Source organism: Dromiciops gliroides, chromosome 1 (assembly GCF_019393635.1).
Source record: "Dromiciops gliroides isolate mDroGli1 chromosome 1, mDroGli1.pri, whole genome shotgun sequence".
Taxonomy (NCBI): domain Eukaryota; kingdom Metazoa; phylum Chordata; class Mammalia; order Microbiotheria; family Microbiotheriidae; genus Dromiciops; species Dromiciops gliroides.
In genome coordinates, this window is record NC_057861.1 from 419107017 (window position 1) to 419122722 (window position 15706).

General features: G+C 34.6%; 1 protein-coding gene across 1 annotated transcript in view; it reads right to left on the minus strand.

The window, feature by feature from the left end:
* The window catches only part of SPEF2 (sperm flagellar 2), a 232225-nt gene that overhangs the window by 180777 nt on the left and 35742 nt on the right, over positions 1–15706 (minus strand). Inside the window, exon 3 of the mRNA XM_043975070.1 lies at positions 534–786. Coding sequence (XP_043831005.1) covers positions 534–786 — 253 coding nt within the window. The remainder of the gene's footprint in view (positions 1–533; positions 787–15706) is intronic.

Below are 15706 nucleotides of genomic sequence, written 5' to 3' on the forward strand. Positions count from 1 at the left end.
AACAGGGAGGGAGGAAAGGAGGAAGGAAAAATATTTAAGTGTCAGAAGGAAGAAAGGAAAAGTTATTTTTAAGTGTCAGAAGGAAGAAAGGAAAAATATTTATTAAGTGTCTATTACCTTCCAGTCTCTATGCCTAATATTTTATAAATATTTTCTCATTTGAGCTTTGCAACAACCCTGGAAGGTAAATGTTGTTAATATGTTTATTTTACATTTGCAGAAACTGAGGCAAGTAGACATTAAGTGATTTGCCCCAGGTCACACAGTTGTTAAGTATTTGAGGATGGATTTGAACTCAAGTTTTTCTGACTTCAAGACCCATACTCTAGTCACTGTGTCACCTGGTTAGCCCAAAAGGAATAATTTATTTCTGAACTACCATTACTTTCAAAATAATGCAATAAAAGGAAACAATAAAAAAGATAAACTGTTCAAAAGCCTAATGGGATATCTCATGGAATTTCATGAAGTTCTTGTCATTCCTCCCTACTGTACAAATATTAGGTTCTATTGGCATTATTTTATGTACTCACCTCTCGATAAATCTCACTTTTCATACTTTGTAGTTTTGCAGGTGCTAAAGGTCTCATTGTTTGCATTGCAACTCCAGTGAGTCCACTTTTTTTCTTTTTTTGGAGTGCAATGTACAGTTGATAAAGAAGTTTGGTTACAGAGCCATGCTTTTCTGTCATAATATTTTGGGCCACATTTTGATCAAACTGAACACCCAGGAGTTGAAATGTTGGTTCTAAGCGAGAAAAATTATTAAGCTTGGCATTGGAAACCCTATGATGGAAAAAAGAAAGAATTTATATTATTAGATGTTGACCTATCTAAAATGACAACTGCCAAATAAGGTATAAAATATTAATTATATTATGAAATGTTTCTTTTCAAGAAAATATTTCAAGTAGCACAAATTTTCATGACATGCCATTCCAAATTATGTTATTTTAAATACTTTATTTTCCCATGCAGTCACTCAAAGTTTAATTCCATTTAGAGCTTAAGCTTTTCCACACCCCGAGAGTGATTAATTTTATATTAGGTTTGAAAGAAAAAAGCATAGACTTCTGTGCTTGAAATATGATTTTGGAATTTCTGCAGAAAGTTACACATACAATACTATATACACACGTTTACATGTATGTAGGTATTTGTGCATATACCCCTATATATTACATGTACATATATATATGGATATAGGTATGTATACATACACATACACATATATGCACAAATATACACACAAATATATCAGTGAACACAAGCCAAGAGTCAGGAGACCCTTGATTCTATTCTCAGCTCCACTACTTATTAGCCACCTAATAGTGGTCATAATGGGCAGCTAGATGGTACAGTGGATAGAGTGCCAGGGCTGGAGGCAGGAAACTCATCTTCATGAGTTCAAATCTGGCCTCAGACACTTACTAGTTGTATGATCTTGGAAAAGTCACTTAACCCCTTTCCCCTCAGTTTCCTCACCTATAATATAAGCTGGAGAAGGAAATAGAAAACAACTCCAATATCTTTGCCAAGAAAACCCTAATAGGGGTCATGAAGAGTCAGATGTGACTCAACAACAACAACAACAACACAACAGTCATAAGACCCTAGGGCCAAATTAGAGCTGGTAGGGACCATAACGGTCATCTAGTTTAACTCCTTCCTTTTTCAAATGAGGAATCTGGGGCTTAGTGAGGTTAGATTCCTTTGAAACTATCCAATTCATAACTGCTTATGCCCAAACAACATTCTGTTCAATTTTATGTATCACAATTTATCTAACCAATCCCCAATTCTCCTTTAGTTTCCAATTTGCAGCTATCATGAAAAGAGCTGCTACAAATGTTTTTAGGCATATAGGTCCTTTTCTTCTTTCTTTGATTTCTTTGGGGCATAGTCCTCAGACTAATATGGCTAGATCAAAAGATATCCATATTTTATTAATTTTGTGGGCATAGTTCCAAAATTGCTTTCCTGAATAGCTGGACCTAGCTACAGATCTATTAAGAGTTCACTTGGGTACCTCCTCCCTAAGCCCTCCTTCCCAGAGCCCCTCCAATAATTATTTTCCTCTTTTGTCATCTTTGACAGTCTGAATACATGAAGTGTATTCTGAGTTGCTGAATTTGCATCTATCTAATTAACATGTTTTGAAGCCTTTTAAAAAACATGATTGTTGATAGCTTGTATTTCTCTCTTTGAAAACTATATGTTCAATCCTTTGATTAATTATCTATTGGAGAATGGCTGTTAGTCATAAATTTGAATCAATTCCTTATTTGTCTTGGAAATGGGACCTTCATTAGGGAAGTCTGCTAACAAAGACTCCCCCTACCCCTGCAAGTTACCAGTTTCTCTTCTAATTTTTATTACTTCAGATGTGGTTGTGCAAAACCTTTTATATTTTATATAATCAGAATTATACATTTTATCTAGTAAAATCATATCTATCTCTTGTTCTGTCATAAATTTTCCCCTATCTATAAATCTAAATGTATTTGCTTGTACCTCTCATTTGTTTATGAAAGGTTAATACCTTTCATATCTGGTCATATATCCATTTGGAGCTTATTTTGGGGTATGGTGTAAGGTGCTGATCTAAAGAGAATTTCTCCCAGACATCTATACAGTTTTCTCAGCAGTTTTTGTCAAACAGTAAGACCTTCCTTCAGTAATGGAGGTCTTTTGACTTAAAAACAATGTATTTTATAGTTAGATTTATATTGTCCTTTGGTGTAACAATAGGTACACCCCCACATATCCTATACCTTTTTAAATTTATTTTGAATGCAATCTCTATATCTTCCTGCAGAGCATACACACACACATCACACACACACACATACATGCATACACATATATATGTATATATATATACACACGCATATATACATACATATATATATACATACACACAAATATATACATATATAGAGGACAGAGATAGAGATAGAGATGTGTGTGTTTTGTATGGAATTCTGATGATTTACATGGGTTCATCTATATCCTGCAACCTTTGCTGGTATACTGGAATTTTTTTTGAAAGGCCTCTAATTTTTATATTACATATATTTGCTCTTGGATTTATAATAAATCCTCTTTACCATATTAATAGTATGTCAGTTTATCCTAATCCAGTGTTGGTGGAGTTGTAAACTGATTCAACCATTCTGGGAGAGCAATTTGGGAATTCATGCCCAAAAGGGCTTTAAAACGGCTATTCTTGGGTGGCAGGCTAGGTGGCACAGTGGATAGAGCACCGCCCTGGAGTCAGGAGTACTGAGTCAAAAATCGGGCCTCCGGACACTACCACTTATAGCTGTGTGACCCTGGGCAAGTCACCTTAACCCCAATTGCCTCACTAAAAGCAAACAAAACTGTCATACTCTTTGATCCAGCAAGATCATTGCTAGGTTTATATCCCAAAGATATGAGAGAGAGAGAGAGAGAGAGAGAGAGAGAGAGAGCGAGAGAGAGAGAGAGATTGAGAGAGAGAGGAGAGCGAGAGAGAAAGATGAGAGAGAAAAAGAGAGAGAGAGAGATGAGAGAGAGAGAGAGAGAGAGAGAGAGAGAGAGAGAGACCGACCGAGACCTATTTATACAAAAATATTTAGAGGAGCCCTTTTTGTGTGGTGACTAAGAACTGGAAATCAAAGAGATTCCATCAATTAAGGAATGGGATGTGATATAAGAAATGACAAGTAGGATAAATTAAAAAAAAACAACCTGGAAATACCTACATGAACTGATGTAAAGTGAACAGAACCAGGAGAATGCATATACACGGTAACAGCAATATTTTTCAGAAAGACTTGTGAATGACTTAGGTATTCTCAGCAATACAATGATCCAATACAATCCAAAGGACTAAGGATGAAGCATACTATCCATCTCCAGAGAAAGAACTGATATTGATCGAATACAGACTGAAGCATCCTATTTTTCATTTTCTTTCTTTCATTTTTCTTTTTTAGTCATCTTATATAAAATGACTAATATGGAATTGTTTTACCATAATTGCTCATATATACCTTTATCTGATTGTTTATCATCTCAGGGAGGGGCCAGGGGAAAGTTAGAATTGGAAATTCAAAACTGTAAATAAAATGTTTATTAGATAAGAAAATAAAAACCTGGAAACTAAGGAGAAAATAATAGTCTGTTTATTCCTAATTAAAAAATAATTAAAACATAAACAGATGTTGAATCTATCAAAAGCCTTTTTAGCATCTATTGATTAGTAATGTCATATTAGTTAACAGGACTTATAGTTTTTCCTTACGTGTAATTAATATTTTGTTGCAGCCTACTTGATAATATTCCCTTTAAAATTGTTTGCTTATCCTTAATTGTTTGCTGTATCCTTAATAAAACTTTATTAAAGATACTAGTATGTTATTTTCCTTCCCTATCTGTATTCGTCTGGTATAAGTATTAAGACCATATTTGTATCACAGAAATGACTGGAAGGGTACATTTTCTTAGTATTGGTAAACGATTTATGTTGTAGAATTGTTTTTGAATGTTTAATAAATTTCTTTTGTGAAGCCAGGTGGTTCTGATTTTTTCTTCCCTTTGGGAGTTCATTTATGGTTTTCTCATTTTTTAAAAATCCAGCTATTTAGTCTTTTTTTTTTTTCTTTTGACAGTCTGGCTATATTTTTGTAGGTATGATCATTTCCTATAAGTTATCATTAGTCAGTATAAATGGACAAATAGTTTATTTTTATTTCTTCTTCAATGGTGAGTTATCCTTTTTTACATTTTTGATCTGAACAAATAATTTTTCCTTTCAATTTAAAAATCAAATAAACGTATATTTTTAATTAGATTTTTCCCTTAAAAATGCTCTATATATTTATCATTTTGATGGATTTTTTGCTTTGTTTTATTGCCTTCCTTTTATATACAGACTTTAATTGGCAAGTTTTGATTGTTGTTGATAATTTTTTAATTGATGTCCAGTTCATTGATTTGTTTCACTTTTCTTTTGTTGTTCAAAGTATTTAGAGATAGAAATTTTCACCTTCAGAATTGTTTACAATGTTTCCCATGAGTTTTGATATGTTGTCTCCTTATGATTATTTTCTTTGATGATATTTTCTATTGTTTTTACAATTTATTCCTTGATCCACCATTTCTTTAGAAACTGCTTTTTGGATATTTCTTCAAAGGCCATTTATTGGGGCAATAATTTTATTATACTGTGATAAGTAAATGATGTGCTGATATTTCTGTTTTCCTACATTTTTGATAAGGTCTTGTGTGCCCCAATGCATAGTTAATTTTTTTGAAGGCTCCATATATACCTGAGAAATATATACTTTCCTTTTAGTAATCATAAGACATCTATCAACTCTAATTTTTCTAAAGTTCTATTAGGTTCTTAATTTCTTCTTGCTATCTAGTTGGGTAGATTTGTCAATGTCTGCAGGGGTATATTAAGGTCTTTCACTGTTATAGTTTTAATATCAATTTCCCCTGCCATTTGATTAACTTTTCCTTTAAGTCATTTTAGAGTTCTTACTATCAATTGCAAAACATGGGAAATATTGATGTTAGTTATCTAAAGTACCTTTAATTGAAAGGTAATTTCCCTACTCTTAAAAAATTCTGTCTATATTTTACTGTAGCCTTATCTGAAATCATGATTGCTCAGCTCTGATTTTTAAAATTCTTCTGTTGCATAATAGATTTTTTCCAGCTTTTATCATTTAACTGTGTGAATTTTGTGATTCAAGTGTGTTTCTTATGAACAACATATGGACAGATTCTGCTTTTTAATCCATTCTGCTATCCTTTTTCATTTTATAGATAGTTTATCTCATTCATATTAAAATTATTATTTTTAATTATGTATTGTCCTTCCATCCTATCCTCTTGTATATTTTCCTCTCTATTCCCATCTCCTCCCTTTATAAATAAGAATGATGTTAGAAAAGTCAAAGTCTGCCTGACATTTCTGATCTTATATGTGAAACAGCCTCTTTCCTCTTGCAGTTTTTCTCTCTCCCTTCCTCTACCCTTGATTTTAAGATTTTTCCTCTTTATTCCTTTCCTTTTAATACCTCTTCCCATTCTTCTGTACAATTTTCAAATCTGTTTTGTTTATGACTATCCCCTTTCTATATTGCCCCCTTTAAAGCCTTTTCTACCCTTCCTTTGTCCTTATCCCTTCGTACTTTTCCTTTGAGTTTAAGGTATTTCTATACTGGAATCCCTGGTGTGAATGTGATTTGTGACCAGTTTAGGTCAAAGTGAATTTCTTGGGATGCCCCTTCTCCCGTACCTTCTTCAATGACTTTATACTTTTCATCTTATTTACCTGTATTAAACAATAATGATTTTCCTGTCCTTTCCCAATATAGACTCCTGTCCTTTCTACTTCCCCCTCCTCCATGACCATTACAACAGAATAAAAACATCCAGGCTATCATTCAGACTTTCTTTTGTGAATTTTAAAAGGACATTAGGATTCTGAGACAGACATTTTTTAAATTCCCCTATTAATGTGTAGATCCACATTAATAAGCAAAACTTCACAAAGACTTTTGGACCACCCAATATGTGTACCTTTATATGTTTCTTTTTTTTGTGTGTGTGGGGCAATGGGGGTTAAGTGACTTGGCCCGGGTCACACAGCTAGTGTCAAGTGTCTGAGGCCAGATCTTGAACTCAGGTCCTCTTGAATCCAGGGCTGGTGCTTTATCCACTGCGCCACCTAGTGCCCCGATATGTTTCCTCTTGATGCCTGTCTTTCCATTCCACAACTATTTACTCAGTTCTGGTCTTTTTATCAGGAATTTTGGAAATTTATTCCATCAAAAGTTCATTTCCCTGATAGTAGAATTTCGATATACTTAGTTTACTTGATAGATTATCTTTTATTGTAAACCTTTATATCTTCTTGCCTTTTACAAATACTGTATTCAAAAGCCCTCCTCTCTTTAATGTGGCAGCTACTATTTTGTGTACTCTTTATTGTTTCCTTGGCACTTGACCTCCTTCCTTAGGATTGCTTGTAGTATTTTTGTTCTTTGTCCTAGAAGCTCTGGATTTTGGCTTTGATGAGCCTGAGAGTTTTTACTTTGGACTTTTCTTTCTTGAGGAGACAGTGGATTCTTTCTATCCTTACAATAACCTCTTGTTCTATGAGAGCTCATTCTAAGAGATCAAAAAGTTTTCCTCATAATTTCTTATTTACAATTTTCTTATATTTTTGTATCCTTATATTTTCATTTTTAATTTCTTATGCAATTTTTTTCTATTATAGTTTTCAAAGAGACAGAAGAAGAATAAAAAGATATAGTGTGTTATGGTAGGTAGAGTGACAGCCTTGGAATCAGGAACACCTGGTTTAAATCCCATTTCTACACACAGGGTTTCCATGAGAAATTTATTTAACCCCAGTGCTCCAATCAACTCTCTAAGATTAGAGGTTGTGGAGTAACTGCTGCTCTGTTTTGATAAATTGAGTTTCCTTACATCAGAGGAGTCACAGGTATAGGTAAAGGCAATAATAATAATTACTACTGATATGAAAAGAGCACTTTAAATTTTTTCAAAAAGGCTTTGCACACATGCCCCATTCCCATTCATAGCCCTGCAAATGAATACTATAGGGATTATACTTATTTTAACGAGGAGGTGACTACCCACGAAGGGCTAAATAACCTTACTTGCCCATGATCACACAACTAGTAAATTAAGTACCAGAGGTGGTATTGGAGTCCACACTTTCCTGACTCCAAGCCTAGTACCATATCTACTATCCCCATTCTAGTTCCTAGTTTATAAGTGAAATAATGGTTAAGAAGTTGATGTTTCAGAGTTTAGATTTGTGGAAGATGGCTTAAAATACAGGAATGGTGGATGCATGGTCAAGAATGGAGTGTCCCTAACATGAGTTAGCAAATATATTTGTCCATAGTCTTGCTAATCTATTTATGTGGCAGCTAGATGGCGCAGTGGATAGAGCACCGGCCTGGAGTCAGGAATACCTGAGTTCAAATCCGGCCTCAGACACTTAACACTTACTAGCTGGTGTGACCCTGGGCAAGGTCACTTAACCCCCAATTGCCTCACTAAAAAGAAAAAAAAAAAAGAAAAAGAAAGATAATCTATTTAAAAGGGCCTTAAACTGAACAGGAAGGATGGGGACAGATCTGCTCATGTGCATATTCACAAAGCTAGGCAAGGAGGTACAGTGGATAGAACAATGAACTTGGAGTCAGCAAACATAGGTTCAAATCCAGATTCTGATAGTTACTACCTATATGAATATCGACAAGATGTTCAATGTTTTCAAACCTGTTTATCCACTGTAAAATGTTAAATTATACCTGTTGCACCTCCTACTTTATAGGGTTTCTGTGGGCTCAAAAGAGATAACACATGTTTCTGGGCAAAAAAGAGACTTTATCCACTCCTGGAATGAATGATATCATTCTTTAAACTGGACTCTATTTCAGGGCGAAAGGAATAGTAACAAACTTCGTTCCCACTGTGTTTTCTTGTGCTTCTCTCCAGTTCCCCTGCTATGCTAGCAATATACTAAAGCAAGGTGGTCTTAGTATGCTTTCCACATACAAATGACAGATTAAGAAGCCTCTTTCCTTCCTCCAAGGTGAGCTGTAGAAGTAGACTACTGACTGCCCTCCCCTCCATTTTTTTGTTTGTTTCCTACACTGTGTAGCTCTGTGTGTACATACATATTTTGAATTCAGAGTTCACTTAGCTGAAGGAAGAAAACTGTCAATCAACTTATCTCTCCCTGCCATGGCTTATAATGACAATGAGGCTTTTCTATCAGATCAGTACTCTATATGTGCGAACTCTGGTCCTTTTCCCATGTCACACACTTTGCGAACTCTGTACTTTGGAAACTTCGAAGTATCCTGTAATTACCACTATAATTATTAGATACCATAGAGAACAGGTACAATGTAATAATAGTAACAACAATAATAAATAGCACTTTAAGGTTCACAAAGTACTTTATATATGTAATTTCATTTATCACAACAATTCTGTAAGATATTAATATCTTTAAATTTCAGATGAGGATGCTGAGGCTGAGAGAGGTTAGGTAACTTGTCCTGGATCACAGAACTAGTGTCAATGGCAGGAACTAAACTCAAATCTTCCTGATTCCAAGTCCAAAAAAGAACAGCAGTATCTCAGGGCAGCTAGGTGGCACAGTAGGTAGAGTGCTGGGATTGCAGTCAGAAAAACCTGAGCTCAAATCTGATCTCAGATACTTACTAGCTACCTGACCCTGGACAAGTCACTTAACCTTGTTTGCCTCAGTTTCCTCATATGTAAAATGAGGTGGAGAAGGAAATGGCAAACTACTCCAGCATCTTTGTCATGAAAATGCCAGCGTCTGACATGGCTGATTAGCAACAAGAGATATCTCAAAATTCTCAACATAGAGAATTCAAAAAAAGAGTAAGAAATAAAACCCACAGCTCAGATATTATACACAAAATGTGTATAACAGGATGAAGTAGAGATGAAACACAAGGAAGCAAATTTGATGTCATGAGTATCAGTAAATCTCTGTGGGATAGGACCTCAGACTAGAGTATGACTTCAGAACTGTCCATCTTATTCAATAAGAAAAGCTGTGTAAAGAGGGGGTGGTAGTAGAATGACATTATAAATTTAGAAAATAAACTCAGGTGAGACTATCCAGAAGAGCAAAGAATATTTGAGACTATTTGGGTGAAGATCAATGGAGGCAGGATTATAAGTGATATTGCCAGCAAAATACACTATTGACCACCTGCATAGGCAAAGAGTTTATGACACAATTAAAAACTTAACACTGAGGTATAGCATGATGAAAAATTTCACTCATGTGGTTGAACTCACTCTCTTTGGGCAAAAGCAGAGCAGCTGATAACTTCCTGGCTTACCCTAATACAGTCTCATCCTTCAAAAGGTGGAGGAGCTAACAAAGGAAATTATCCTTCTGGTCTCAAATCCTACCAGTTGCTGGGTAGAAATCATGGGAACCTTAAGAGAAAGTAAACATTTTGTCTAAGAATCCATGATAGTGAATTAAAGAGTCGAGTAGTTTGGACACACACTCTAGATTTTTAGGAAAACAAGTTTCAAATGATTTATGTTTAGTTCCTTTTTTGGAGGAGGGGGCAATGAGGGTTAAGTGACTTGCCCAATGTCACACAGCTAGTGTCAACTGTATGAGGCCGGATTTGAATTCAGGTCCTCCTGAATCCAGGGCCAGTGCTCTATCCACTGCACCACCTAGCTGCCCCAGTTTCAAATGATTTAGAGGAAGAATAAAAGTAAGATTCCATAAACTATAATTGTATAGGTAGAGAGAGTCCAGTAGGGATGGTGAAACTCTCAAATATAAATTTCTGGAGGTTCCAAAGAAAAATCATTCTGATGTGGAAAAGGGAGATTGTTCTAATGAGAACTATGTAGAGGTATAATCAAACTTATCTACCAACATAGAGAAACCATGAAAGACAGTAACCCACTGCTTTATAAAATCCAAGAATACTAATTACTGAGTTGAAGGATTAACTTTTAAATAAGAATTTCTCAGAATATCATAAAGCAGCTAGGCATGAAATGGCATTTAGAACACCAATCTTAAACCACATACTTCAATATGCTCAATATAGACACATAATTGAATATGATGATTACATCATAATTGTTTTTAAATTACAAGAGAATGACATCAAGTACATTCTCAACTATGACTAAGAAGGATAATTCCTAATCAAAACAATGGTAGAGAAGTAAAAAAAAATGACAGTTTTGACTACATAAAATTGAAAAATTTCTACATAAATAGAACCAATAAAGATAGGAATTAGAAGAGAATCATTGGAGTTGGAAAATATATTTGTATAAAAATCAGTGCTACAAATCTAACATTTAGAATGTACAAGGAACAAGACAAATTTGTAACACTACGAACCATTCTCCAATAAATATGAGTCAAAGGTTAGAAACAAATAGTTTTCAAAAGAATTGTCACCACGTGAATACATGCTGCAACTCACTAATAGTAAGAGAAATGAAAATCAAAATAAGTTCAGGCTGTTTCAGTCAATCAACATACATTTTTTAAATGCTTACTATGTGCTGACTACTGTGCTAACTAACCACAGCAGATACATACAGGTTTTCACCTCACCCAAAAATAATTGGTAAAGATAGCACAATGATGGAAACAATCAATACTGAGAAGGATGTGTAGAGGGAGAGGAATATTAAATGCTCTGCTGGGAGGAGCTGGCCCAACCATTTCAAAAAAGCAATTATATATGATGAAAGAAAAATGCCAAAACTGTGCATAAACTATGACGCAGAGACTGCACTTCTAGGTATATATTACAATGATATCAAAAAACAGAAATAAAATTTATCTATAGGCCAAAAACAGACATAGCCACATTTTTTGTGGTGGCAAAGAAAGGGAAACAAAGCAAGTACCCTGCAAGTGGGTTAATGGCTGAAAAAGTTAATTTCATGTGAAAGCACTGGAACATTAGCAGAAAGAAAGCGAACATAAGGGGAAGGTAAAGATCATTATTAAGCACTAATGTTCCAGACACCAATGCTAATAAGAAGCATTTTATAAATACTATCTCATTTGATCCTCACAACAACCCTGGGAGGTAGGAAATCAATTTAATATAGGAGACAATACCAATAGGTACATTCAATTATGTGGTGAATAGGAAGGCCCAGTAATAAATTAATGATAATGCATCTCTTTATTGTTGTTTCCATTGATAAAAAACATATTTGTTTTTGAGACTGCTCCATTTTACAGTGCCAAGGACTTTTTTTCTGAGTCTTTGGTAGCTGTGAATCCCTTATAAGTTGATCTCCTGCATACTGCCTGAATGAGCTGGACTAGAACCAGAGATGGTAGTCGTAAGGGCACTGGTCCCCCCAAGACTCGGGGATTACTTACCCATTAGTAGAAGCTGGTTGGTAGTTGATGTTGGTGGTAGCAGGGATTTTGCATAAAGGGTTTAACTTGGCAATTATATTTCTAGGAGAGCTAAACTTGGAGTTGCCTTCAATAACTGTAAGATTTTACTTTCATTTGTTACTTCTGAAATAAGCTGTTTTCATCTTGTTTTTTCTGGGAAGTTAGCAATTTTCAGATTGCCTCCTTGGATTCTGCCTTCAAGAAGAGTTCCTTTTGCCTTCTTTTATTACACTCTGATGTTGACATACAAATGTACAAAGTATAAATAATAAGCACGTGAAGTAGAAATCCTAATAATGGAAGAAAATTTGATCAAGTAATATCTGTGTGACTTGACAAGTTAAGACTCACCAATTAGAATATGGTTTCTGGAAGTGTTTACCTTATGCAGAATAATGTTTGATCTCTCATTTATTGAGTGTTGTCTCTGACGTTCTCTTTTTTTTCCTACTTTATTATGGAATACTTATACTTGTTCTAAACTGCTGATTCTCTTGTTTGATTTTCAAATTCTTCTTTAAAGATTATTTTTCCCTCCCTAGATATATATATATATATATATATATAATATATACCATTCTTTACCTCCATGTCATTGCACAGGTAGTCCTCCATATATGGAAACATGGATCATAATCAGAGTTGGAAGGAAATTTGATGGTTATTAGTCAACTCCCTTATCTGACAGATGAGTAAACTGAATCTCATGGAGGTTTAATGACTTTCTACGGTCAGACAGATAGTCAGTGACAGAGAGAGCATTCAAATTCTTTGCTTCCACATTTGTGTCCTCTGAGTCTTTCTATTTCTCCATACTATGTCACAGAAACTCTAGCATCATTCAGAACACAGTTTAGCTGTCATTTCCTACACCTCAGGTCCCCTCTCCACATCATCTCAACTGTCCAGGCTTTTTTCCTTCTTGAAATTTCTTTGTAATAGCTGTTGATACTCTGTGAGATCCTCATCTAATGAGTAATGAGTGAACATATTAGGGGAGTCACTAAATCTTATCAATATTAAAATTGTCACTATAAACAATAAATAGAAGAATAAGGTAGTCAGTGCTAAATGGGAGGATGGCTTGTTATAGATACTCTATGAAGAGGAAAATAAAGAAATTGGCAGAGAAAGGTTTATCATGTACCTAAAAGCAACAAGAAACATTATTTCATTAGACAGTTGGCCATCTCATGCTGCAGTTCTTATGATAAGTATTTGCAAAAGCACAACTATGAAAATACTGCCACATTCCACAAGAACAGATGGCTAGAGAGGGTGTAGAGGGTAGAGATGTACATAAGTACTATGAAGAAATGTGATAAGGCTCTTAATACTCCATGAGTTTTTCTCTATAAGAAGTTAGAAAATTTCTATAAAATTCACCATAATAACAGTTTTAGTGCTATATAATATTCTACATGCATTTTTCTCTGCAATTGAGAGATGAAGGTGCATTTTCTCAGTTCTACTCTGGGGCCAATCTAGTTATTTGAAACTGAACCCCCCAATCAGTTTCAAAATACACCTTTCTCCATTTTCCTACATTTTAAATTATTGAATATCCACGTGAAATTGTTGAAATCTATTGGGGTTAAGATGCTGATTTAAGCCTTATTTGTTTTGCCAAGCTGTTTTCCAGTTTTTTTTTTCCAGCAGTTTATATTCAGTGTAAAATCATTCCCTAAGAGTTTTACATTCTTAGGTTTATCAAGCACTGTGTTATTGAGTTCATTTATCTCTCATTCTTTCTTATATCATCTATTTCATGAATTCTGGCATTTATCCTAGAATTCTGTTTTTTCTGCTTATTTTACATTTTATGTTGTTAACAGTCATTCTTTATATTTTTCCTATCTCTATTTACTATGGATTAGTTCATATGTCTTCTTACATTTCTCTAAATTCTTCTATTCATATATTTGAAAAAATTATATACCACAATTTGTTTACCCTTTCCCAAGTGATGGACATTACTTTGATTCCACTTCTTTTTTACTATAAAAAGTTCTTCAGTTAATATTTTAGTATATGTGGAACCATTTCTTTCTGTTTTTAAACTCCTGGAGGTATCTATAGATCAATGACATCTCAGTAATGATGTCAAACATTGGACATTGTCACTCTGGGGGACATAATCCCACAACTTTCCATAAAGTTTGGACAATCCCCCCCAACAGTGTATGTATGTGTTTATCTTCCCATAGTTCTTCAACATTGGACTATTTCATGTTTGTCATCCTTGCAAATTTGATGGGTAGGAAATAAAACCTCAGGCTCATTCTTCTCTTCATTTCTCTCATTATTACTGATTTAGAGTATTTTTCATTTGGTTGTTAACTGAGTTCCTTTTTTTTCATTTACTTTTTTAATTTTTTTAAATTGTGAAAGTATTTTATTATTTTTCCAGTTACACATAGAGATAGTTTTAAACATTTGTTTTTTAATAGAATTTTATTTTCCAAAATATATGTAAAAACAAATTTTAACATCAATTTTTTTTTAAAATTGTTCCAACTTCTCTTCCCACCCCCACCCACAAGAACTCAAGCATTTCAAAATAAATTATACATGAGTAGTCATGGAAAACATTCCCACATTAGCTAGGTTGTGAGAAAAAAACAGTCAAAAAAAAGACAGAAAATAGAGTAAATATCATGGGAAGGGAATAGGATGGAGGGAAATAGTTATGATGACTTTGCTGGGCTAATATGAAGAAAATTCTTTGTCAAGTTTAAGGTACATTATTTAGGTTATGATGAACAGGATACTATTAGAAAAACCTGGAAAGACCTACATGAACTGAAGCAGAGTGAAATGCACCGTATACAAAATAACAGCAATAGTGTAAAATGATCTGCTGGGAAGCATGTGGTTATTTTCAGCAAGGCAATGGTCCAATATAACCCTGAAGGACTTATAAAAATGGCAACCCATCTACAGAGAAAGAAGTGATAGTATCTGAAAATAGATGGAAACACATTTTTTTTTCTTTTCTTTTCTTTTTTGGTGAGGCAGTTGGGGTTGGGTGGCTTGCCCGGGGTCATGCGGCTGGTGGGTGTTGGGTGTCTGGGGCCGGATTTGGGCTCGGGTGCTCCTGGTTCCAGGGCCAGTGCTCTGTCCGCTGCGCCACCTAGCTGCCCCTGGAAACACATTTTTTAAAAAAATGTTTTTTCCCTTTGACAATTCCTCAGTCTGAAGTTTTGGGAGTTTTTTTGACTGTTTTTTTCTCTCAACATTTGTTTTTATAAGATTTCTAGTTTCAAATTTTTTCCCTCCCTCCCCTCCCCCCTTCCCCCCAAGATAGCCAGTAATCTGATATAGGTTATATATGTACAATAACATTAAACATATTTCTGCATTAGTCATGTTATAAGAGAAGGATCAGAGCAAAAAGGAAAATCCTCAAAAAAGAAAAACAACAGCACCTAAAACAAAAGAAATAGTATGGTTCAATCTACATCCATATTCCACAGTTCTTTTTTTTCTGGATTTGGAGAGCCTTTTCCATAATGAGTCCTTTGGAACTATCTTGGACCATTGTATTGCTGAGAAGAATCAAGTCTATCACAGTTGACCAACACATAATGTTGATGATTCTGTGTACAATGTTCTGCTGGTTCTGCTCATCTCACTCATCATCAGTTCATGCAAGTCCTTCCAGGTTTCTCTGAAATCTGCCTGCTCATCATTTTTTATAGCACAATAGAAATC